The 24,836-nt window shown below is 44.9% G+C and overlaps 1 protein-coding gene across 4 annotated transcripts in view; it reads right to left on the reverse strand.

Annotated features, from left to right (window-relative positions):
• The window catches only part of LOC132380763 (transcription cofactor vestigial-like protein 2), a 35,965-nt gene extending 29,518 nt beyond the window's left edge, over window positions 1-6,447 (reverse strand). The window contains exons 1-2 of one of the 4 annotated variants that reach the window (XM_059949748.1): window positions 6,260-6,447; window positions 4,975-5,233 (exon numbers count right to left, since the gene is read on the reverse strand). In XM_059949748.1, the coding sequence (XP_059805731.1) occupies window positions 4,975-5,233; window positions 6,260-6,328 (328 nt within the window). In that variant the 5' untranslated portion in view covers window positions 6,329-6,447. The other 3 variants (XM_059949749.1, XM_059949751.1, XM_059949750.1) reach the window with 3 other exon arrangements.
• Between the last annotated feature and the right edge of the window lie 18,389 nt (window positions 6,448-24,836).

Raw genomic sequence — 24,836 nt, forward strand, 5'->3', positions numbered from 1 at the left:
ATGACAACTGCATTAACTTGATATTTTTTGTTTTGCACTATTTATTCATAATTTTTAAAAATGTTTTTGCACCTTGGTGGTTGCCCATTGTGTCCTAAAACAGCAGGAAACCTGTGCAGAAGGGTTTTTTAAAGTGGAAAAGCCGTTGCACTGGGGCAGTTCCACGCTCTTGAGAACTCCGGGTCCAGTGGTACAAATAAGTGTCACGTACGGGGGTCATCCCTGGTTGCAGTGGACGAGCATGATGTCTCCTGTGCCTTGTCGTGCTCTTCGCTCTCTACGGAGTCTTGCAGTATTGCCTTCCTGGCCTTCGGATCCCACTGTAGTTCTCATCCACCCAGTCGGCCGAAGCTGACTTCGTATGCTGGGACAGGCATGTCCCTAACTCACTGGCTACCCTCACCTGGTTTGTCCCGCCTCTCAAAACTGTGTACCAGGGTAGACAGCAACTTGGAGCCACAGGTGAGAGCTGACTGTTCAGTGATGATCAAAAGCGAGTGAGCGGTTTAGAATGGGTATGAGAAAACCCTTCACCAGAGGTGCTACCCCTCCCTGGACACCCCATACTGCTGTGCAAAGCAACAAATTTCATGATATACAAGTCAATCTGTTTTAGAATCAGCCTTAGTATTACTTACTTATTACTTACAGATAGAGTAGAATTGGTCCTTCCAGCAACTCAAGCCATGCTGCACAACAATCCCCCAATTTAATCCCAGCATAATCATGGGACAGTTTACAGTGACCAATTAATCTGTGAACTGGTTTGTCTTTGGAGTGTTGGAGGCAACTGCAGTGTTCACGGGGAGAACATAGAAACTCCTTACAGGCAGGGTGGGAATTGAACCCAGGTCGCAGGCACTGCAAAGCGTTGTACTAACCCCTAAGCTACCGTGCTGCCCTGTGTCGTGAAATTTGTGGTTCTGTGACAGCAGCAGAGTGCAAGATATAGAAATGACTGTAAATTTTAATAAGGAATATATCTAATTAATTAAATAAGTACTGCAAAATGTGAACAAAACTAGAGGGGATAGTCACTGTTCAGGAATCTGATGAAGGAGGGGAAGAAGCTGTTATTTAAACATTAGGGGTGTGTCTGCAGTCTCCCGTACCTCCTCCCTGCGAGTAGTAGTGAGAAAAGCTCAAGGAAAGTACAAATCCACTTGTTATAAATGTTTGATATCCTTGAGAGAATTGAGATTACCATACATCTAGAAATATTGTCAAAGTCTGCCTCCTTTCTTCACAATGATTACGCAACCATCAATCCTTACTGTAAGTCTGGGTACACTTCTCATACACCCCCTCTCCCACTCCCTGTCCGTCGCAATAATTTGAGTTTCCAAGAAAAGCTTTAATGAACTGTTTTTTTTCTGAACTTGTGGTGTTCCCAGAATCCACCCCCAGTAAATGATGCTTAGAATGATAATTTTAGATGACAGTGAACTTGTCTAGAATTCCATACTTAGGGGCAAAACAGAAAATAATCATAGAACATAGAGCAGTACAGGCCTTTCGGCCCATTATGTTGTGCTGACTTCTTGAAGTTCAAACTTATTGTTAACTTACTACACATATACCCAAGCTCACGAAATAATGTTACTCTGGACCACGAAACACTCACAAAACACTTATCACACACACAGCATATAAACCAAAATATTACCATAAATAAGTTAATAAAATGTATTTTAAAAGTGGTAAAGTGCAACACAGGTAAGCTGTAAACAGCTCGCTGTCCTAGTGGCGGGACTTCTGAGGTGGCAGGGCATTCATCAGTCTCACAGCCTGAGGGAAGAAGCTGTTACCCAGTCTGGCAGTCCTAGTCCTGATGCTTTCTGGATGGTAGTGGGCTGAAGAGATTGTGGGATCCTCAGCAATGCTTCAAGTACTTCATCTACAATGCTCCCGGTAAATGTCACAAATGGAGTCGTGGTGGAGGAGACCTGCCTACTCTAAGATCAATCTAATGCAGGGGTTCCCAACCTGTTTTATGTTATGGATCCCCAGGGGTCCGTGGATTCCAGGTTGGGAACTCCTGATCTAACCCTTCCCTTCCCTCCTTTGTAGGCCTCCATTTTTCTATTATCCATGTGCTTCCATAAGAGTTTCTTAAATCGCCCTATAGTATATGCTTCTACCACCAAACCTGGTGCACATACCACTCTGTGTAAAAAACCCAACTCTGACATCTCCCACTCCCCATACTTTATTCCAGTCACCATAAGATTACGCGCCCTTGTTTGCCCAGGGAAAAAGTCTCTGCCTATCCACTTGATCTGTGCCTCTTATCATCTTGAACACCTCTTCCAAGTCACATCTCATCCTGCTTTGCCCTGAAGAGAAAACTTGCCATCAAAGTAGAAAATGCACAACTGGTCAGGCAGCGTGTGGAGAGAAACTACACCAATGTTCTTTTCAGCAGAACAGTCATGGTTTCTAGGTGGACACACAAGAGACTGCAGATGCTGAGACCTGAGGCAAGATACAACCCGCTGGAGGAACTCAGTGGGTTTGCGTCTAGCAGCTTCTGGGGGTAGGGCGGGTGAAGGGAAGAGATTGTTTGGGGATAATTTACCCTGCTAACAGGGCAGCATGGTAGCGTAGTAATTAGTACAGTACTTGACAGTGCAAACAAGGGAAAATCTGCAGATGCTGGAAATCTGAACAACACACACTAAACCCAGCAGGCCAGGCAGCTTCTGTGGAAACGAGTCCAGTCAACATTTCAGGCTGAGGCCCCTCAACAGGACTGGAGAAAAATAGATGAGGAGTCAAAGGGAGGGGGGGGGGGGAGGGAGAAATACAAGGTGATAGATGAAACTGGGAAGGATGATGTATGGCATGAACATTGATTTCTTGAACTTCCACTAATCCCCCCTCCCGCCCCTCTTCTATTTCCCATTCCCATTTCCCTCTCTCACCTTATCTCCTTGCCCACACATCACCTCCTTTTGGCACTCCTCACCCTTCCTCTTTCATCCATTGCCGTCTGTCCTCTCCTATTAGATCACCCCTTCTCTAGCTCTGTATCTCTTTCACCAAACAACTTCCCAACTCTTTACTCTGCCCTTCCACTCCTCCCAGTTTGACCTATCACCTTGTGTTTCTCCCTCCCCCTCCCCCCACTCTTTTACTCTGACTCCTCATCTTTCTTTCTCCAGTCCTCCCAAAGGGTCTTGGCTGGAAACATCGACAGTACTCTTTTCCATAGATGCTGCCTGGCCTGCTGAGTTCCTCCGGCATTTTGTGTGCTTTACAGCACGGGTGACCGGGGTTCAATTCCCGCCACAGCCTGTAAGGAGTTTGTACGTTCTCTCTGTGACCGTGTGGGTTTCCTCCGGGTGCTCTGGTTTCCTCCCATGGTCCAAAAACATATCGGTGGGTAGGTTAATTGGTCCAATTGGTAGGTAAATTGTCCCAAGATTAGGCTAGGATTAAATCAGGGGATTGTTAGGTGGCGTGACTCAAAGGACTTATTCTGCACTGTATCTCAATAAATAAATTAATAAATATATTTACACAGATGTTACCCCACTGCTCCAGTGACACAGGTTCAATCCTGTGTGGAGGGTGCTGGCTATGTGGAGTTTGCATGTGACACTTGGGTTTCTTCTCTCACTCCAACAATGCTGGGCGCTGGTGGGTTCATTAGCTCCTGTGAATTGCCTCCCAGTGTGTTGATGAGTGGTGGAATCCAAGGGGCAATTGATGGGAAGGAAAGAGAAAGGGTCAGGAGGTTCTGCAGATGTTGGAGATGTTGAGCAACACGCACACACACACAGACACAATACTGGAGCGACTCAGCCAGGTCTACGGAGGGGACTAAACAGTGGACATCTAAAGATGAGCCTCCAGGAGGACCACAACCTTCTCGTAGGGTTTGGAGGCTTGCATGCCTCACTGACCTGGAGAGCTACGTTGGCTGGAGTCAGGGCTTTATGCTTTGGCTCTTGGTAGGGTCACCCATGCCAAACAGGTCAAAGGGTAGAGGCCAGACTTAGAGTGGTCCACCGCTCCTCCAGGTTCAGGGGTTCAGCTCTGGGTCAAACAAAATTATTACTGGAACAGCAATGAAGAACCTGCACAAAATGCTGGTGGAACGCAGCAGGCCAGGCAGCATCTATAGGGAGAAGCGCTGTCGACGTTTCGGGCTGAGACCCTTCATCAGGACTGAAGAACCTGTCTATGTTTGTGTGACCCAAGGACAGAGATGGAGGGCCTTCACTGTTGCCCTGAATGCCAGTGGTGTAACAGGCAGTGAGTTTAAAGATGAGACCTTTCATCAGCCCTGGAATTCCCCTCTCAGAGGTTCCCAAACCTTTTTATGCCATGGACCAATACCATTAAGCAAGGGGTCTGTGGACCCCAGGTTGGGAACCCCTGGACAGAATGGTTTGCTGGGGGAAGGAGATGGGTGGATAGAATTATTCTGGGAGCCAGCCCTCTTCTCAATACAACCATTAGAGAAGAGGCACGGAGCAGGACACACATCCAACGTTTCCCTAACAGCTTCTTCCTCGCCAATGTTAAATTTCTGAACCGATCCTTGAACAGGGCGCTGTTTTTGTTGGCTCTACTTCACCTAATTATAGCAGCCGTTTGCGTAACGCTATCACAGCGCCAGAGAACCGGGTTCAATTCCCACCGCTGCCTGTAAGGAGTTCGTTCATTCTTCCCGTGACCACGCGTGTTCCCTCCGGGCGCTCCGGTTCCCTGCCACGTTCCAAAGACACTAGGGTTTGCAGGTCAATTGGTCTTATTGGGCTGCCCCGGGCTCGTTGGCTCGGTGTTGTACCTCCGAAATATTTTCTATTGTAATTTATAGGGTTTCTTTTTTGTGTATTGCTGCCGCAAACAACAAATTTCACAAAATATGTCAGTGGTTTTAAACCTGATTCTGTACCCAACGGCCCAAATGGTAGGAAAAGCAATAAATTGCCCCAGTGGACGGGGCATCGGGTCAGACGGTACCTGACGATCCCGGGCTCCCTTTCCCAGCTTTGCTGCTCCCGCTCTCCGGACTGTAGTTCCTCAAAGCTCGGCTGAAATGCTCGTCCACTAAAGCGCTGATGTCCCCGTTGAGGTAAGTGAACAAGACGCACTTGGAGTTGATGTACTCCGCCTCGGGTCTCTCCTTCTCCCTCACGGCATCCTCTTCACTCGGAGCGGGGCTGTGACGCTCACCGACGTCCATCGACCCTCCGTGCACTCGTGAGTGACCCGCGAAAGTCTGGAAGAGTTTAGACAGCGGGGCGTTAGAGTGGCCGGGCTGGAAGACACGGCCCACGGCGGACTGACCTCTGCAAACTCGGCTCCACCGGCCACCACTCACCAGTGGCAAACTTCAAGATGCTTAACAAGGAAATCTCGGACGCAGCGAAACGCGGGGTACATACTTGAAACCGAATTATACCAGTTGCACTGTTAACGCCGACCCTGCGCTTTAATAAGCATTCAATCCGATTGGAAAAATGTTTCTCCGCTATGTTACTGGTTCAACTTTTACATTCCAAGTAGCAGGACGGGACAGCAAGAGGGATCTCCCCCTCGGGCACAGGCTTTGACCGCGCCGCTGGGATATATACAGAGGTAGGGGCGCTTATTCTGGCGTTAATCCCTCCCCGACGCAGTTAAAGGCTGGCTACGAACCCACTCATCAGTTTGCAATATACACACACATATACAGGATTTCGGTACAAATCACAAGACTCCTGTCAAACTGTGCGCCATTCACGCAGGAACGGGGAGAGGAGATTTCCTCGTTCAAAAGCAATGATCCGTGTAAACTGACGCAACAAGGGGGCATCTTTCAAAGAGTGAAATGGAAAAAAAAACAGGAATTGGACTTCTTAAAACTAAAATTTAACTTCCAGTCCGATTGCAGGAGGTAAGTCACAACGGGGCAACAACTTGCGGATGGTAACCGGACAGTCTTGGCTCCTCCCGGGATCAGGGGAGATATGAGGAGTGGGCGTCCGATCCCGAGAGCGGCGACACCACGAGTTCACCTATGCCAAGCAGCTTTTTAAAACTGAGGCTTTAAAACAGAAATGACCGGTTAAAGTGCCAGATTGCAACCGCTGGCCGGGCGGACCCACGATCTGCTGGTTTTCAGTTCAATCCCAGTGGATCTTACCTAACAGGAATCGAGCATACTCCAACTGCCTCACCTAGTAACTAAATACTCCTGGCAAGAGACCGCTGTGGTAACGGGAATGAGCAGTCGAACGGCGCGCTGCCCGAGCTGCTGTCCCACCTGTGTACACTGCGCCGGACTATGAGGGCGTGTGCCGTACGGATGGTACATAATATCCAGACAGCTCATGGTGAAGGCATGGGTTGGAAGGGCTCCACGCTGAGACAGGTGGCCGCCTCGTGAGGCCTCGCCGGGCGCTCAGCCTCGCCGTGTCCACTGACAGAACACTCGACATGTGAATGACGGTAACTCCGGCACAACTAGTCGGGAGCAGGCAACGCGTACCCCCCCCCCCAAAGAATCGCAAAACCCCCCCATCCAGACGTCGGCTCCTCCCAGGGACAAAGCGAACGCCAATGGACTGCGGCAGGGATGCGCCAACGGGAGGATTTTTCTAATGAGGGGTGAGTGACAGCTCGACCATTAGCAACTGCGCCTCATAAAAATTAAGTTCAGTTTACAAATGAATCGTTTAAGTTTTGCATGGCGGGGTGGGGGGGGGGGAACGCACTCAACAATTCAGGAACAACTTCTTCCCCTCTGCCTTCGATTCCTGAATGGATATTGAACCCAGGAACTACCTCACTACTTTTTTATTTTTATTTTTGTACGACTTACTTAATTTAACTATTATATATATATACTTACTGCAATTCAGTTTCTTCCCCTCTATTATCATGTTTTGCATTGTTCTGCTGCCTCAAAGTCAACAAATTTCACGACACGTGCCGGTGATAATAAACCGGATTCTGCGAAGTAAACTATAAAAATAGGTTAGAAGGAGAAAGTTTTTTTTTAAAAACGCAGAGTGGTTAGTTAGTGGAAACAGTTGAAGAGGAGTTCAGACGCATAGATATGGAAAGGTTTGGATCAGAATCAGATTTAATATCACCGGCATACGTCGCGAGATTTGTTAACTTTGCAGCAGCAGTAGAATTAAATACACGATAATAGAGAAAAAATCCTGAATTACAGTTTATATATATATAGTATTTATATGTATAGTAGTTAAATTAAATAAGTGGTGCAAAAATGGGAAAGTAGTGAGGTAGTGTTCATAGGTTCAAAGTCCATTCAGAGGGGAAGAAGCTGTTCCTGAATCGTTGAGTGTGTGTCTTCAGACTCCTGTACCTCCTTCCTGATGGCAGAGGAGAAGAAGCTGTTCCTGAATCGTTGAGTGTGTGTCTTCAGACTCCTGTACCTCCTCCCTGATGGCAGAGGGGAAGAAGCTGTTCCTGAATCACTGAGTGTGTGCCTTCAGGCTCCTGTACCTCCTTCCTGAATGGTAGCAATGAGAAGAGGGCATGATCTGAATGGTGGGGGTTCCTAAAGATGGGTACCAACTTTTTGAGGCATCACTCCTTGAAGATGTCCCACTACGGAAGCTGGTATGCACGATGGAGTTGACTGTGTTAACAATTCTCTGCAGTTTACTTCGATCCTGTGCAGTCGCCCTGTTCCCGCCTCTCCCCGCCCCGCCCAGACGGTGATGCAACCAGTCAGAATGCTCTCCACGGTACATCTGTAGAAAATTTACAGTGTTTCTGGTGACATACCAAATCTCCTCCAACTCCTAATGAAATACAGCCGCTGCCGTGCCTTCTTTGTGGCTGCAACGATGGCCCAGGACAGATCCTCGGAAATGTTGACTCTGGAAACGGGAATTCCTCATTCTGTCCACTTCTGCTCCTTCTGTGAAGACTGGTGTATGTTCCTTCGCCCTACCCGTTCTGAAGTTCACAGTCAGCTCTCTGGGTCTTACTGACGTTGCTGCGACACCACTCAACTAGCTGACATGGAGGAGTGCATTTACCATAAATAAATCGCCCATCAAGATCAGCACAACTTTCTGGGTTGAATGACCTGACCAGCGCTGTGGTGTTAAATGAACATATGAAAGTATATAAAACAACATTGTAAAGAACATTCACATTTCAATCTTATTCTATACATAGTTGTGGGGACTTGACACATCTGGCTGCATCACCATCTGGCATGGGGCGGGGGAAACTACCACACAGTGAATGGACATTGAACCCATGAACACTACCTCACTACTTTTTTATTTCTACTTTTGCACTACTTATTTAATTTAACTATATATATATATAATTCTCTCTCTCTCTCTTATACACACTCTAAATTAGTTTTCCCTCTATTATTGTATTGCATTGTACTGCTGTCGCAAAGTCAACAAATTTCACGACACAGCCCGATTCTGATTTTGATCTTGCGTTTACCACATGGAAACAAAGCGTTTTATTTCTGATCAGCAGCTTCGGAAAGAAATGTTGACCCCCAAAGGTAAAGAATAAGCGATGGGATGTCAAAAAAGCAAGCATTACATTATTTTCTTTCTTTTTCAATCTTTTTATTATTATTATTAATATCAACATGATAAAATTAATACATAGATAGTGGGATTACAAACTTACAAATTTAAACTGAACATGAAAGGATACACAAGCAATAGTTACAATATAGTTAAGTCTTCCCAAATCATGAATGATACAAATATCATATAAACAAAGCAAAACTAGGTGTATCATATTATATGTAAAAAAAACAGAAAAGAGAAAATGAAAAAAAATTAACCGTAAGAAAAACTAATCTAACAACCTAATAGCTAAGAAAGAGAAAAAAAGAGGAAGAAGCGTTACATTATTTTATGCGCGCTAATTTTTTTTTTAAATAAATGCCCAAATTTGCTTCACCCAATCTCTTGTGTCTCCCAAACCATTTCATGTCTGGATAGCTTTTACAGTTTAAAATAACTTCTGTTTTCTTTGTTAACCTGGGTAACCTGGGTGGGTAAATTAAAACAAGCGTCAAATGCTTTAAGCTTTTGTTTCAAAAGCGCGCGGTCCTTGCAAAGTCCACCAGCGAGCGGCAAATACCTTCTAATTAAGAAGTTAGATGTTAACTCAACTCTGGGTTACGAGTTCAGCAAACAAGCGAGTGACCTCTTGACAGCGCCACAACTGAACGTGGCCTGGTTATCAATGTCAGGTCTGCTTCCGAACAGCATCTAATTATGTGAATTGTTGCTTATCAACGAATAATTAATGTGCTGTTACCATAATCGGTCAAAATAGGGAGTTTTGCATAAATATGTATTTAAATAACATTTCAATGTTATGTTGAAGTTGCATAAGACGTTGGTAAGGCCTAATTTGGAGTATTGAGTGTGCTATTTCAGTCACCTACTTACAGGAAAGATATAAAATAAGGTTGCAAATTTACAATGATGTTGCCAGTACTGAGGACCTGTGTTATTTGGAAATTTTGAACAGGTTAGGCCTTTATTCCTTCCAACATGGGAGACTGAGGGGAGATTTGATAAAGGTATACAAAATTATGAGGGGTGTTGATAGGGTAAATGTAAGCAGGCTTTTACCACTGAGGTTGGGTGGAACTACAACCAGAGGCCATGGGTTAAGAGTGGAAGGTAAAAGGTTTAAGGGGAACATGAGGGGAATCTTCTTCACTCAGAGAGTGGTGAGAGTGTGGAACAAGCTGCCAGTGCGAGTGGAGCACCTGAGCTCGATTTCAATGTTTAGGAGAAGTTTGGACAGGTACATGGATGGTAGGGGTGTGGAGGGCTGTGGTCCCAGTACAGATCGATGGGAGTAAGCAGTTTAAGTGGTTCAGCATGGACTAGATGGGCCAAAGGGCCTGCTTCTGTGCTATATTGTTCGTTGACTCTGACAATGGGACTCTGCTGAGAGCTTACATATCTGGATTAGAGGGTATGAGTTATAAGGAAAGGTGGTTAAACTTGGGTTGCTCTTCTTACCAGCTTCCCCCACCTTCTTGTTCTGGCATTTTCCCTCTTCGTTTCCAGTCCTGAAGTGTTTCAGCCTGAAACGTCAACTGTTTTGACAGACAGACAGACATACTTTATTGATCCCGAGGGAAATTGGGTTTCGTTACAGCCGTGCCAACCAAGAATAGTGAAGAAATATAGCAATATAAAACCATAAATAATTAAATAATAATGTTAATCATGCCCAGTGGAAATAAGTCCAGGACCAGCCTATTGGCTCAGGGTGTCTGACACTCCGAGGGAGGAGCTGTAAAGTTTGATGGCCACAGGCAGGAATGACTTCCTATGATGCTCAGTGTTACATCTCGGTGGAATGAGTCTCTGGCTGAACGTACTCCTGTGCCTAACCAGTACATTATGGAGTGGATGGGAGACATTGTCCAAGATGGCATGCAACTTGGACAGCATCCTCTTTTCAGACACCACCGTCAGGGAGTCCAGTTCCACCCCCACAAAATCACTGGACTTCTGAATGAGTTTGTTGATTCTGTTGGTGTCTGCTACCCTCAGCCTGCTGCCCCAGCTCACAACAGCATACATGATAGCACTGGCCACCACAGACTCGTAGTTTCATTTATTCCTGCCCATAGATGCTGCCTGACATGCTGGTTTCCTCCAGCATTATGTATGTTGCTCTGAAACCATAAGAGATAGGAGCAGAAGCAGGCCATTCAGCCCATCGAGTCTGCTCTGCCCTTCAATCATGGGCTGATCCAATTCTTCCAGTCATCCCCACTCCCCTGCCTTCTCCCCATATCCTTTGATGCCCTGGCTAATCAAGATCCTATCTATCTCTGCCTTAAATACACCCACTGACTTGGCCTCCACAGCTGCTCATGGCAACAAATTCCACAGATTTACCACACTCTGACTAAAGTAATTTCTCTGCATCTTAGTTCTAAAAGGATGTCCTTTAATCCTGAAGTCATACCCTCTTGTCCTAGAATCCTCTACCATGGGAAATAACTTTGCCGCATCTAATCTGTTCAGGCCTTTTAACATTCGGAATGTTTCTATGAGATCCCCCCTCATTCTCCTGAACTCCAGGGAATACAGCCCAAGAGCTGCCAGCCGTTTCTCATACGGTAACCCTTTCATTCCTGGAATCATTCTTGTGAATCTTTTCTGAACGCTCTCCAATGTCAGTGTATCCGTTCTAAAATAAGGAGCCCGAAATTGCACTTCCTAGAGTGTTGGAGGTTGAGGGGGGAACCTGATTTAAAATGATGAGGGGCGTAGATAGAGTAGACAGAATCTTTTCCCCTGTGTAGAAATGACAAGCAGCAGAGGACATGCTTCTAAGGTGCTGATGGGTTTTACGGTCCACTATGCTGCTGGCATTTTGGGCTGATTGAGTTCCCAGCTTTCCACAGCTGATTTCAATCCTGTGCAGTGCCCCTCAAACCCCTGTACCAGACGGCGATGAATATAGACTGGAATATACTCTGAAGCTATTCAAGTCAAGTCACTTTTATTGTCACTTCAACCATAACTGCTGGTACAGTACATAGTAAAAGTGAGACAATGTTTTCTCAGGACCATGGTGTTACATGACACAGTACAAAAACTAGACTGAACTACGTAAAAAAAACAAAACACAGAAAAAAATTACGCTAGACTACAGACCTACCCAGGACTGCATAAAGTGCACAAAGCAGTGCAGACATTACAATAAATAATATACAGGACAATAGGGCAGTAAGGTGTCAGTCCAGGCTCTGGGTATTGAGGAGTCTGATAGCTTGGGGGAAGAAACTGTTACATAGTCTGGTCATGAGAGCCTGACTGCTTCGGTGCCTTTTCCCAGATGGCAGGAGGGAGAAGAGTTTGTATGAGGGGTGCGTGGGGTCCTTCATAATATTGTTTGCTTTGCAGATGCAGCATGTAGTGTAAATGCCCGTAATGGCAGGAAGAGAGACCCTGATGATCTTCTCAGCTGACCTCACTATCCGCTGCAGGGTCTTGCGATCCGAGACGGTGCAATTTCCGAACCAGGCAGTGATGCAGCTGCTCAGGATGCTCTCAATACAACCCCTGTAGAATGTGATGAGGATGGGGGGTGGGAGATGGACTTTCCTCAGCCTTCGCAGAAAGCAGAGACACTGCTGGGCTTTCTTTGCAATGGAGCTGGTGTTGAGGGACCATTGTAATAATTAGTCCATTGGTAATAATTAGCACAGCAGTTAATCAAAGATGCACCATATAGAACCAACACTTTCTAATTTAGAGGTATCATGGTTTGTAAAATTGAAGGAAAACTTTTTATATGCTTCCAAGCAAAATTGACTCCAAAGTTTCGAGGTAGTTCAGAATCAGGTTTAATATCACTGGCGTGTATCATGAAATCTGTTGTTTTGCAGCCATGGTACATTGCAATATATTGTAATAAAAATGATAAAGATATATATACTGTACATGTGTCAGTGCCATGACAAATGCCAGTGATATATATATAAATAAACAAACAAACAAACAAATAAATAAATAATGTGTGTGTGTATATATATTATTAAATAAGTGCAAAAAGAAAGCTAAAAAAATACTGAGGTAATGTACATGGGTTCATTGTCCATTCAGAAATCTGATAGCGGAAGGGAAGAAGCTGTTCCTGAAATGTTGCCACACACACAAAATGCTGGAGGAACTCATCAAGCCAGGCAGCAATGATGGGAAAGAGTACAGTCGATGTTTCCGGCCGAGACCCTTTGGCCGGATGTGCCTCCCTGAATTGTTGAGTGTTTGTCTTCCGTGTCCTGTACCTCCTCCCTGATGCTAGCAATGGGAAGAGGGGTCTTCAGACTCCTGTACCTCCTCCCTGATGGTAGTAATGAGAAGAGGGGTCTTCAGACTCCTGTACCTCCTCCCTGATGGTAGTAATGAGAAGAGGGGTCTTCAGGCTCCTGTACCTCCTCCCTGATGGTAGTAATGAGAAGAGGGGTCTTCAGGCTCCTGTACCTCCTCCCTGATGGTAGTAATGAGAAGAGGGGTCTTCAGGCTCCTGTACCTCCTCCCTGATAGTAGTAATGAGAAGAGGGGCCTTCAGGCTCCTGTACCCCCTCCCTGATGGTAGTAATGAGAAGAGGGGTCTTCAGGCTCCTGTACCTCCTCCCTGATGGTAGCAATGAGAAGAGGACATGACCACAGTGATGTTTGTATTATAGAATAAATTGGATATTTTTGTAAGAGTTTGCTGATGAAAACAAAACTTCCTTCTTTGTGAGTTAAGTTGTTGCAGAACCAAAAGGAACCTCTTCCACTCGAACAGGGGTTCCCAACCTTTTTTATGCCGTGGACCCCAGGTTGGGAACTCTTGCACTTAGAATGAATCTTGGAGTAATACAGCAGGGAATCAGGACCTTTGTCCCAACCAGACCATGGATTAAAAAAAAATACAAAGATTAGCTTTATTTGTCACATGTGTGGGTGCATATCATGTGTGGGTGCCCAAGACTTTTGCACAGCACCGTATTTGTCAACATGGAACTGAGAGCGAATTTGTAAATCTAGTGGTTGCAGAGGATGTTGGAAATGGCAAGGGTAGAAAGCAGTGGGAGGGGCGTGGGATAGGTGGCAGAGAAGGAGCACTGGGGTGGGGGGTGGTGCAGGTACAGACACACCCAGCCCTGAGACACCAGGCAGGGTCATTTAATTCCAAAAATTGGTTTATTGATCATTACCAAATGTCTTTCTGGTGTTTCCCACTCCCTCCTCTCTCCCTTCCCCTTTTTCCAACCATGATTCCCATCTCCCTGCCCCCTTCCCATTCTCAGTCCACAATAGAGACCTATATCAGAATCGGGCTTATCATCACTCACATATGTAATGAAATTTGTGTTATTTTCTTTTCTGCAGCAGTACAATGCAGTACATAAAATTACTTCAGTACTGTGTAAAAGTCTTAGGCACCCTAGCTATATATACATGCCTTAGAGTTTTGCAGAGTTGTGTTCATAGAATCATTCATTGAAATATGTCTTTAGTGCCAACATTCAGTACAGTTCAAAGATTTCTGGGTGAAGTCTACAGTGTCATCATGCTTCCGGTGCCAAAATAGTGCTAACCTTAATGGGTACATATTTGGAATGTGGGTGGAAACCAGAGCACCTGGAGGAAACACACACAGTCACAGGGAGAACATTTTACTTACTGCCCATTATGCTGCTGCAACTTAGGGCAGCCATGAAGGTCCTCCATCTCTGTCTGTCCTTGATCACGCTTGGCTACAGAAGGACTCTTCATGGCTGTTTCCGTAACAATTTTGCTTTACCCGTCAGGGTTGTTGGCCCTGAGCTGAACCCTTGAACCTGGAGGACCGGTGGACCACTCTTAGTCTGGCCTCTACCCTTTGACCTGTTTGGCACGGGTGACCCTACCAAGAGGCAAAGCACAAGGTCCTGACTCCAGCCAACATGGCTCTCTGGGTCATTGAGGCACACAAACCTCCAAACCCTATGACAATGTTGTGGTACTGTGGAGGACAAGGAGAATATATTGACTCCTTACAGACAGAGGTGGGAATTGAACCCAGGTCACTGGCGCTGAAATAGTGTTATGCTAACCACTACGTTACTGTGCCTCCCTGTATGCTCCTTTATAAAATTGTGCCTCAGTCTCATGTGCTGTAAGGAATAAAGTCCTAGCCTGTCCAAATTCTCCTTGTAACTTAGACTCTTGAGTCCTGGCAGCATCCCAGTAAAACTTCTCTGCACTCTTCTAGCCTAATGATGTGTTAGGAAAAGATGTGCTGACATTAGAGATGGTCCAGGAAGGAAACAGTTAACATATGAGGTGTGTTTAATAGTTCTGAGTCTGTATGCTCTGGAATTTAGGAGAATCTGGTCTCCCCCAGCCTATGATGCTCACGAGAATGCAAGTTTTTTGTCTGCAGTTTGTGGATCGGGCTGTAGTTCAATTGGACTCTTCCCATTTTTTGTTTCTATGTTCTGTATTATTCTTTTGTGTTCCTATTGCGCATGGTGGTGGTATTTAATGTTCCGGTTGGCATTTGAATGATGTGTTTTTTTTGTGCATTGGGGAGGGAGGGGTTAGTGTTTTTCTTTGAATGGGTTCCATGGTTTTGTTTGTTTCATAGCTGTCCGTGGGAAGATGAATCTCAGGGTTATATACTTCATACATACTTTGATAACAAATGCATTTTGAACCTTTGACTCTTTACAGGGCAGTGCCGGAATTGAACTCCGAACTACGGAATGGCCCAAGCTGTAATAGCATTGTGCAGAATGCTACACTGCTGTGGTGTACAAAGCCCCCAACGCACAAGAAATTAAAATTTATGTAAAAGACAAAGAAAGGAACAAAAAAAAACCACACGGAGTATAAAAGACAAAATCAAAAGAATCCAGGCATATTCGGTCCTGATCTGTAGGCCATCACAATCAAAATCACCCAAAATAGCAGGAAGAAAGGAGCGACTGGGAACCAGAAACACATCGTATTGTAAACCACAGAGTCCAATCCAAAATCCGTGCAGGTTAAAACTTACCCAAGACCCAGAACCCAGCACAATCCTTCTTTGTATGTCCTCTCTGTGGAATGCATGGGTTTTCCCCAGGAGCTCCAGTTTCCTCCCACAGGTGCACCCAGTCGTAAATTGTAAATGTCCGAAGAGCAGACTAGGGTTAATCGCAGTTGTGGGGTTGCTGGGGCAGTGTGGTTCGAAGGGCCAGAAGGGCTTACTACCTGCTGTATAGACAAGATAGACAAATAAACTGTCTCAGAATGACAGAGAATATCCCATCGCAACATTACAGAAGAAAGCAAGCGTGTTATCTCAGATGTCATATCCAATATTTATCCTCCAACCAGCGACTAAAACCAGATAATGTAGACATTATCACTTGTTTGTAGAAGCCTGCTGTATTGATAAACTAACCTTTGCATGGATAGGCAGATGGATGAAAGAAAAATGCGGGCTAAAGAGATGGGAGATGTTTGAATGATTTTGGAGTAGGTTAAATGGTTGACATAAGATCATAGAACAAAGGGCTTGTGTTGTGCTGTCATGTTCTATGTTCAGCTCTTGCAAAACACTGCGATTTTACTCTGAAAGCACATCACTGGCTGCAAAATATTTTGTAAAGACCATCTAAGTACAAGTATTTTAAAATTGACTGTGATGTTGTTTTATCAGGAATAGATGATTTTTAAAAATATATATACCTTGGAAGCTTAGAGTCTAATTCAAATTTAATTGTCATTCAACCATACATGAATACCCATGAATACAGCCAAGCACAACAGCGTTACTCCAGGGCCAAAGTGCTACACACACTACCAACTGTCGCACATGGCACAAGGCACATATAACACATATAAAATGCCAGTAAGATACAGTCACACACAAAGCAAGTCCCTGAGTCCATGAATGTTGCAGCAGTCTGCAGTTGAACACAACACAGCTTGTCTTCTGCTGAGCAAAAACTAGGGGTATGACAATACAGAAAGGCCCTTTGTCCCACCTAGTCCAGAGCAAACTGTTATTCTGCCTAGTCCCATTGACCTGCATCTAAACCATAGCCCTTCACACCCTCGCATCCATGTACCTAACTAAACTTCTCTCAGATGTTGCAATCAAACCCACATCCACCACTTGCACTGGCAGCTCATTCCACTCTTACACCGCCCCCTGAATGCAGAAGTTCTCCTTCAGTTTCCTTTAAGTATTTCACTTTTCACCCTTAACCCATAATCTTAGTTGTAAACACAAGGAAATCTGCAGATGCTGGAAATTCAAACAACAACACACACAAAATGCTGGTAGAACACAGCAGGCTAGGCAGCATCTATAGGGAGAAGCGCTGTTGATGTTTCGGGCCGAGACCCTTTGTCAGGACTCAGTAGTCTTACACAACCTCAGTGGAAAAAGCCTGCTTGCATTTACGCTATCTATACCCCTCACAATTCTGTATGCCCCTTTCAAATCTCCCCCCAGTCTTCTATGTTCTAGGGAATAAAGTCCTAACCTATTCAACCTTTCGCCAGAACACAGGTTCTCAAATCCTGGCAACAGCCATGTAAGTTTTCTCTGTGCTCTTTCAATCTTACTTACATCTTTCCTGTAGGTAGTTGAACAAAAATGCACACATTACTCCAAATTTGGCCTCACCAATGTCTTAGAACAAATTCAACATAACATCCCAATTCTTGTACTCAATGAACTCATTTATGAAGGCCAATGTGCCAAAAACTTTCTTTATGACCTTATCTACCTATGATGGCCCTTTCAATGAATTATGGGCCTGTATTCCCAGATCCCTTTGTTCTGCTATTCTCTTCAGTCTCTTGCCGCTCACTGCGTAAGACCTACCCAAAGTGGTCCTCCCGAAGTGCAACACCTCAAACTTGACTGCATTAATTTCCATTTATCAGTGCATTTTTCCAGATCCCACTGCAAGCCATGGAAGTCCTCCTCACTGTCTGCTATACCCCCAATCATGGGGTCATCTGTAAATTTGCAGATGCCGTTTACCAATTTATCATCCAGATCATTGATATAGAGGGCAAACAAAAATGGACCCAGCATTGATCCCTGTGGCACACCATTAGTCACAGGCCTCCAGTCAGAGAAGAAATCATCTACTATGACTCTCTGGCTTCTGCCTTGAAACCAATGTCTAATCTTGAATACCAAGTGATTGAACCTTTTTCATCAAACCACCCATGTGGGACCTTGTCAAAGGCTTTGCTAAAGTCTATGTAGACAACATCCAACTATCCTGGTAACTTGCTCGTAAAACTTGATAACTCAATAGGTTTGACAATTGCCCTCCCGTTTGCATCCCCCTCAGCACACCAGTCCAGATGAAGGGGCACCCAATGCTCCCTCAGCATCAATGCCTCCCCTCCTCCCTTCTACCCCCTCCAACTCAACATGTGGATGAACAGCACAGGCTACCACTGTCTACCTCCCTTCCTTGCCCGGCACCTACCATCCACACCTCCACATACCAACGGCTATCATCCAAATCTTCACCCCCCCCCCCACCACGTAGTCCCCACCTTTCACCAACTTCCCAGTCATCATGGACTCAACTTCAGTACTGAGGTGAGGAGGGCTCTGGCGAAACTCAGACACGGCAAAGCATTGGGACCGGATGGTGTGAACCCCGAGGTCCTGAAGGAATGTGCTGAGCAGCTGTGTGGAGTTCTCCAGCACATTTTCAATCTGAATCTCAGCCTGGAAAGGTCCCGACTGTGTGGAAAACATCATGTGTGGTCCCCGTACCCAAGAAGGGCCAACCAAAAGTCTTGAATGACTACGTCCAGGGTCCTGACCTCACACATCATGAAGACCCTAGAGAGGCTGTTCCTAGCTCAACTCCAACCCCTGGTCAGATCAGCCCTCGATCCCCTGCAGTTTGCCTACCAGGAATACATCGGAGTTAATGATGCTGTCATCTACCCGCTGAGCAGAGACTACTCCCATTTGGATGAGCAGGGCAGCACTGTGAGGATCTTGTTTTTTGATTTCTCCAGTGCTTTCAATACCATACAGCCCTCATTGCTAGGGGAAATACTCCATTCAATGCAGATTGGCTCTTCCATTGTATCCTGGATAATGGACTACCTGGCTGGCAGACCACAGTATGTGCGGCTTCAGAGATGCATGTAGACATGGCTATAAATAGCACTGGGGCTCCACAGGGGACTATATTGGCTCTCTTCTTGTTTACCCTATAGATCTTGGACATTAGATACCGAGTCATGCCATCTGCAGAAATTCTCTGATGACACAGCAATAGTTGGGTGTATAAAGGACGGGAGGATGAACACAGGGCCCTGGTGGAGGACTTTGTCAAATGGTGTAAGCTGAATCCATCTACAACTCAACATCAATAAGCCAAAAGAGATGGTGATGGAATTTAGGAAGACTAAGCCCGCACTGCTTCCTGTTACTATTGATGGTGAAGACCTACAACTATATGCACATGCACCTGGGTGACAGACTTGAGTGGAGCACCAATGCAGAGGATGTGTACAAGAAGGGCCAGAGTTTCCTCTACTTCCTGAGAAGACTGAGATCCTTTGGCATATACAGGCTTCTCCTTCACATGTTCTACTAGTTTGTTGTTGTCAGTACAAAATTCTATGCAGTGTTGGAGAAACGGAATCAATGCAGGTGATGCCAGCAGGCTCAATAAACTGACTAGAGAGGCTGGCTCTGTTATAGGAGTCAAACTGGACACGCTGGAGACTGTGATAGACCTTACCGAAAATCTTGGCAATTCTGGACAATGATTCTCAGCCTTCTGCATGCCACCTTGGCTGAGCAGAGGAGCACTTTTAGTAATAGACTAAGACAACTATTCTGCTCCAAAGGTTGCTATATGAGGTCATTCTTACCCTTGGCCATCAGGCTCTGTAATGAGACAACCTATAGCCAGGGGAATGATGACCCCCTTCCTGTTAGACTCTTATTTGGAAATGATCTCTAGTCCAGCAGATTACCTGAAGCATCATTGTGTCTTCTTTAAAACACTGATCAAGCCAAGCAACTTAAGCTCAGAAAATGGAGAACAGAGTCTCATCACAAAATGGCTACCTCCTTCCCCAAGCACATGGCAAGAACAAACTCAATTGGTCTGTCTGCTTCTACTGTCCTTGATTCATTCGAATTCACCGACTTGTAGACTGTAGTTCTTTCTGGCCAACAGGTTCAGGACCTGACCAATTGACGGGAAATAGCTGTTCTAATTCAGAGTGAATTAGAATCAGAATCAGGTTCATTAGCAGGTAGTTTTGAGGAAATAAAGAGGCTATAGAAGGACTTTAACAGATTAGGAGAATGGGTAAAGAAGTGGCAAATGGAATACAGTGTCGGGAAGTGTATGGTTGTGCAAGAAATCCAAGTGCAGACTATTTTCTAAATGGAGGAAAATTCAAAAATTTGAGGCATGAAGGGATTTGGGACTCCTTGTGCAGGATTTCCTAAAGGTTAATTGCAGGTTGAGTCGGTGGTGAGGAAGGCAAATATGGTGTTTGATGCACCATCAATAACTCTCGGAGACGGGAAGTGAACGATAGGCTTTTATTAGCAGCAAAAGAGAGCACAACATCTCGGAGACTGAGGGAGGAGCAGTGCCTCCAATCGCCTTTATACAGGGGTCTGTGGGAGGAGCCACAGGAGCAGTCAGCAGAGGGGTGTGTCCAGACAGGTATACATAGTTTACCACAGTGTTAGTATTCATTTCACGAGGATTAGAATATAAAAGCAAGGATGTAATGTTGAGGCTTTAAAAGGTGCTAGTGAGGCTTCACTTTGAGCATGGTGAGCAGTTTTGGGCCTCTTATCTAAAAAAGGAAGAGCTGAGATTGGAGAGGGTTCAAAGGAGGTTCACAAGAATGATTCCAGGTTTGAATGTCTTGAAGTATGAAGAACATTCAATGGCTCTGGGCCTGTATTCAGTAGAATTCAAAAAGAATGAGGGGAGATCTCATTGAAACCTATCAAACTTTGAAAGCATTGGATGTGGAGAGGATGTTTCCTATGGTGGAAGAGTCTTAAGACCAAGGACACAGCCTCTGAATAGAGGGACTTCCATTTAGAAAAGAGATGATGAGGAATTTCTTTAGCCAGAGAATGGTGAATCTGTGGAATTTGTTGCCACAGGCGGCTGTGGAGGCCAAATAATTGGGTATATTTAAGGCAGAAGTTGATAGATTCTTGATTGGTCAGGGCATGAAAGGATTCAGGGAGAAGGCAGGAGATGGGGACTGAGAGGGAAGTGGATCAGCCGTGGTGAAGTGGGCCTAATGGCCGAATCTTGCTCCTCTATCTTATGGTCTTATTATTACTGCAGAAGCCTATTAGTAGGAGGCCGCAGTCAGTTAATTAGGGTTCAGGCTTCTGTGCCTCCTGCACAATAGGAAAAGGCGACTTTGTGCAGGTGAATCACTGCTTTCAACATTACAGCAAAGAATTAATTGTCTCTAAAGCACTTTGGAATGTCTTGCAATCACGAAAGGCGGGAGAAAATCTTTCATTCCTGTGTGTAGCGAGTGTGTTTGGCATCTAAATCCAGGCTACAGAAGTTTAGATAGGAAAGCCAGCAATCAATTTTTGCCTCCTAATGGTGGGCATACTGCTTGGACCAAAAATTAGTCCTTGACCCAATATTGTGAGTTAACAGTAATAGTAATTTGTCAAATAGGATTACTGAGATACTGCCTGGCCTGCTGAGTTCCTCTAGCACTTTGTGTCTGTTACTAAGAAACTTGAAGTAATTGGGAAGTCCTGGCAGAACATCAAGGAAAGTAGCTGATGGTAGAGTAACACTGGAGCTGAGGAGCTCGGAGGAACTCTGATTAACACTTGATTAGATACTGCATTACATGTGTGATTAAGAGATCTGGTCCCTGGCCAGCTGTCTATTTGTAATGAAGGGTACATCTACAGCACCGCCTTACAGAGTCATGTTGTCTTTCCATTACTTAGCAGCGTTAACACAAATAATAAATCACAGTGTTGGTCTCTGTCACCCCAAAAAGTAAAAATAAACAACCAAAGTTTTTTATATTTTGAGATCAGTGTGGAATAGGCCCTTCTGGCCCTTTGAGACACACTGCCCAGCAAATCCCCAATTTAATCCTAGCCAAATCACAGGACAGTTTACAATGACCAATTAACCTATCAACCAGCACATCTTTGGAATGTGGGAGGAAACCAGAGCACCTGGAGGAAACCCACACGGTCATGGGGAGAATGTACAGGCAGTGGTGGGAATCGAACCTGGGCCGCCAGGACTGTAAAGCATTGTGCTAATCACTACACTATCATGCTGTTGTGTGAGCATGGAGAGATATTAAACTGAGACTGGATGGAGTTAGAACATATAACAATACAGTACAGTATGAACCCTTTGGCCCACAGTGTTGTGCTGACCCAACCTAGTTCGTCTCTGCTACAAAGACCTCCATTTTTTCTTTCATCCAGTGGTGTAGTGGCATCATCACCGGACCTTGAAGCCAGTGGTCCCAAGTTTAAATCCACACTTTCTGTGCTGGGTTGAGCATCGTGCTAGTAACTCAGCCTCGTTAAAAACAGACAAATGCTAAGGAAACAGCATAAAATGCCATCTGATGCGCCACAAGGCCGAAAAGAAACAATAGTTGTGCATATCTGTGGTGAACTACATATACCTGTCTGGACACACCCCCTGCTGACTGCTCCTGTGGCTCCTCCCACAGACCCCTGTATAAAGGCGATCAAGGCCTGAGCCCGGCCTCTCAGTCTCCAGGATGTAGTATGGTGGTCACTCACTGCTTGTTCCTTCTTCCAGTCAATAAAAGCCGATATCTCGCCTTACATCTCAGAGAGAGTTATTGATGGCGCATCAATATCAAAGAGTCTCTTAAATACCCGTAAAGTATCTGCCTCTAACCACCATCCCTGACAGCGCTTTCCACACATCCACCACTCTACATAATAAAAAAGCTACCTCTGACATAGAACAGCAAAGCACAGTGCAGGGCCTTCAGCCCAGGTGTTATGCCAACCTTTTAGCCTACCTACTTATCTACTGTGTTTAGGGTAGCAATGAATCTCCTTCACTGTGTCAGTAGCTTCCCCTCGGTTTTCACCTCTGTCACTCATGCAAGTCCCCAGTGAAGACTCAGGAATACTGTCCCGCGCAGATGTAGAGGGATTCTTCATTGTTGTTTTCTGTAACAGTTTTGTTTGACCAGTCAAGGTTGCTAGCCCTGAGTGGAACCCCTGAACCTGGAGGACCGGTGGACTGCTCTCATTCTGGCCTCTTCCCTTTGACCTTTATGACCCTACCAAGAGCCAAAGCACAAGGCCCTGACTCCAGCCAACATAGCTCTCCGGGTCATTGAGGCACTCAGGCCTCCAAACCCTATGACAAGGTTGTGGTCTTCTTGGAGGAACCTTTTAGTCTACTCCATGATTAATAGAGCCCTTCCTGCCCACTTAGGCCTCCATTTTTCTTACATCCATGTGCCTATCTAAGAGTCTCTTAAATGTCCCTAATGTACCTGCCTCTATCACCAATCCTAACAGTGCATTCCACACACTCACCACTCTGTGTGTGAGAAACCTACCTTCGACATCCCTCCCTAAACTCCTCTCCCCTTGGCTTATAAAGGTGACCCCTGGTATTTGCCATTAGCACTCAGGGATTATGGGTGTTGAACAGAATCTGTAGGGGAGAGGAGCTGATGATGCTTCAGACTGGGACCCTGTATCACGACAGAGAAGGATGATAACCACGATAAAGAGAAGAGGGAGGAGGGGGTGAGACAGGGGCTGGTAGGTGATAGGTGGATGGGAGAGGGGGTGCATCAGAAAGGGAGCAAACTGGGAGGAGAGGAGGTGGGTCAGGGACAAGAATGGTGACATAGAAGGTAAAAATCATAGTGGATTCTGGTTAATTGGGCACATTGCAACCAGTACGTTTTGACCCAATTAAGAGGCCGTCCCAATTAGCCAAAATTTCATGGAAATAGCTAAAAAGGAATAAAAAGTCAAACTGATTAATGAATTATGTAGTTGAAGGAAATAGTAAACAAATTAGAACACTACCAATAGTACTACAAGACTTAAGTAGTTCCTAATAGTTACTGACCGAGGAATTCATCCGGTGTATGCCATGAACAAAATCTGTACAGACACCTAGTGCGGATAATGGACTGCCTTCAGGCAATGCTATTGATAGCTGCATCTACCAAATATTCATTTTAATTGTAACATTCAAGCTGATTGTCGATACCTTCAAATTATTTATGGATCTGAACTTGTTGAAGTGGTGAAATCATTTCATTTTCACTCTTGGCCGGGTCTGGCATCTCCAACTTGAAATCTCCAGGCTTGAAATTGCAGTGAGCAAACACATAAGAAATTTTTTCTACTGCTTATTCTTCTGAACTGTCACTGACAAGAATCACTGCTGTTTCAACACAAACATGCGCAACTGATGCTATTTAAAAGCTGATCACTCTAATCACAGTGTAGTGTCAGCAACAGTATCCTGCCACTATTAAACGGTAGAGTCTCCCAAACAAATGAAGGAATCCCAGCAATTTTCTTGATTGTCTTTTGCTCTTCAGGAGTTGTCTGAAATAACACTGGACAACAAATTTTTCAGAAGCGTTGCTTCCTCAGAAATGGTTTTTGTTTGTGATAGACCGCTTGAAGCTGAACACAAGTATAATTTCAGACTACTTGTATCATGTAGGAATTTGGAGAAACAAGAACTTAACTTTTATTGAATATAGCATGTTTAATTGCATAATGTTTTACAATAGCTTAACTAAGCTAGAGATATTTGTTGTTGATTTTCATTTGTACTCAGTGTCTGAGGCTTCTGGCTTAAGTGTCCAACAATAATCCACAGGCATCGATGGATTCCAGTTGCCCTGATACTGTTTCTCCGTGACCTCAACATCCTGGTGAAACCTTTCATCGTGCTCGACATTGACAGTGCAAGATTTGCAGGGAAGAAGTCTAAATGGGAATGTGGAAATGAATTTTTAGTGACATGTTGCATTTCATGGTTTTGTATGCTTAAAGCATGTTGTCAACCAGCTGAGGTGCTCTGTAGTTGCCAAGAAATTTTTCAGCAACATCCTTGAATGCCTTCCATGCAATTTTCTCCAGTCCCACTAGAATTTCTTCGAATTGCCTGTCACTGATGACTTGTTTGGTTGTGGACCAACAAAAATGCTTCCCTTCATCTTGGCATCAGTTATTCTGACTTGACTTATGAATTCAAGTAGGTGATTTCAAAAAATGGTGTGATCAGGAAATTTCATGAAGATCTTCATGGTCAGCAG

The sequence above is a fragment of the Hypanus sabinus genome, chromosome 24 (assembly GCF_030144855.1).
Source record: "Hypanus sabinus isolate sHypSab1 chromosome 24, sHypSab1.hap1, whole genome shotgun sequence".
Taxonomy (NCBI): domain Eukaryota; kingdom Metazoa; phylum Chordata; class Chondrichthyes; order Myliobatiformes; family Dasyatidae; genus Hypanus; species Hypanus sabinus.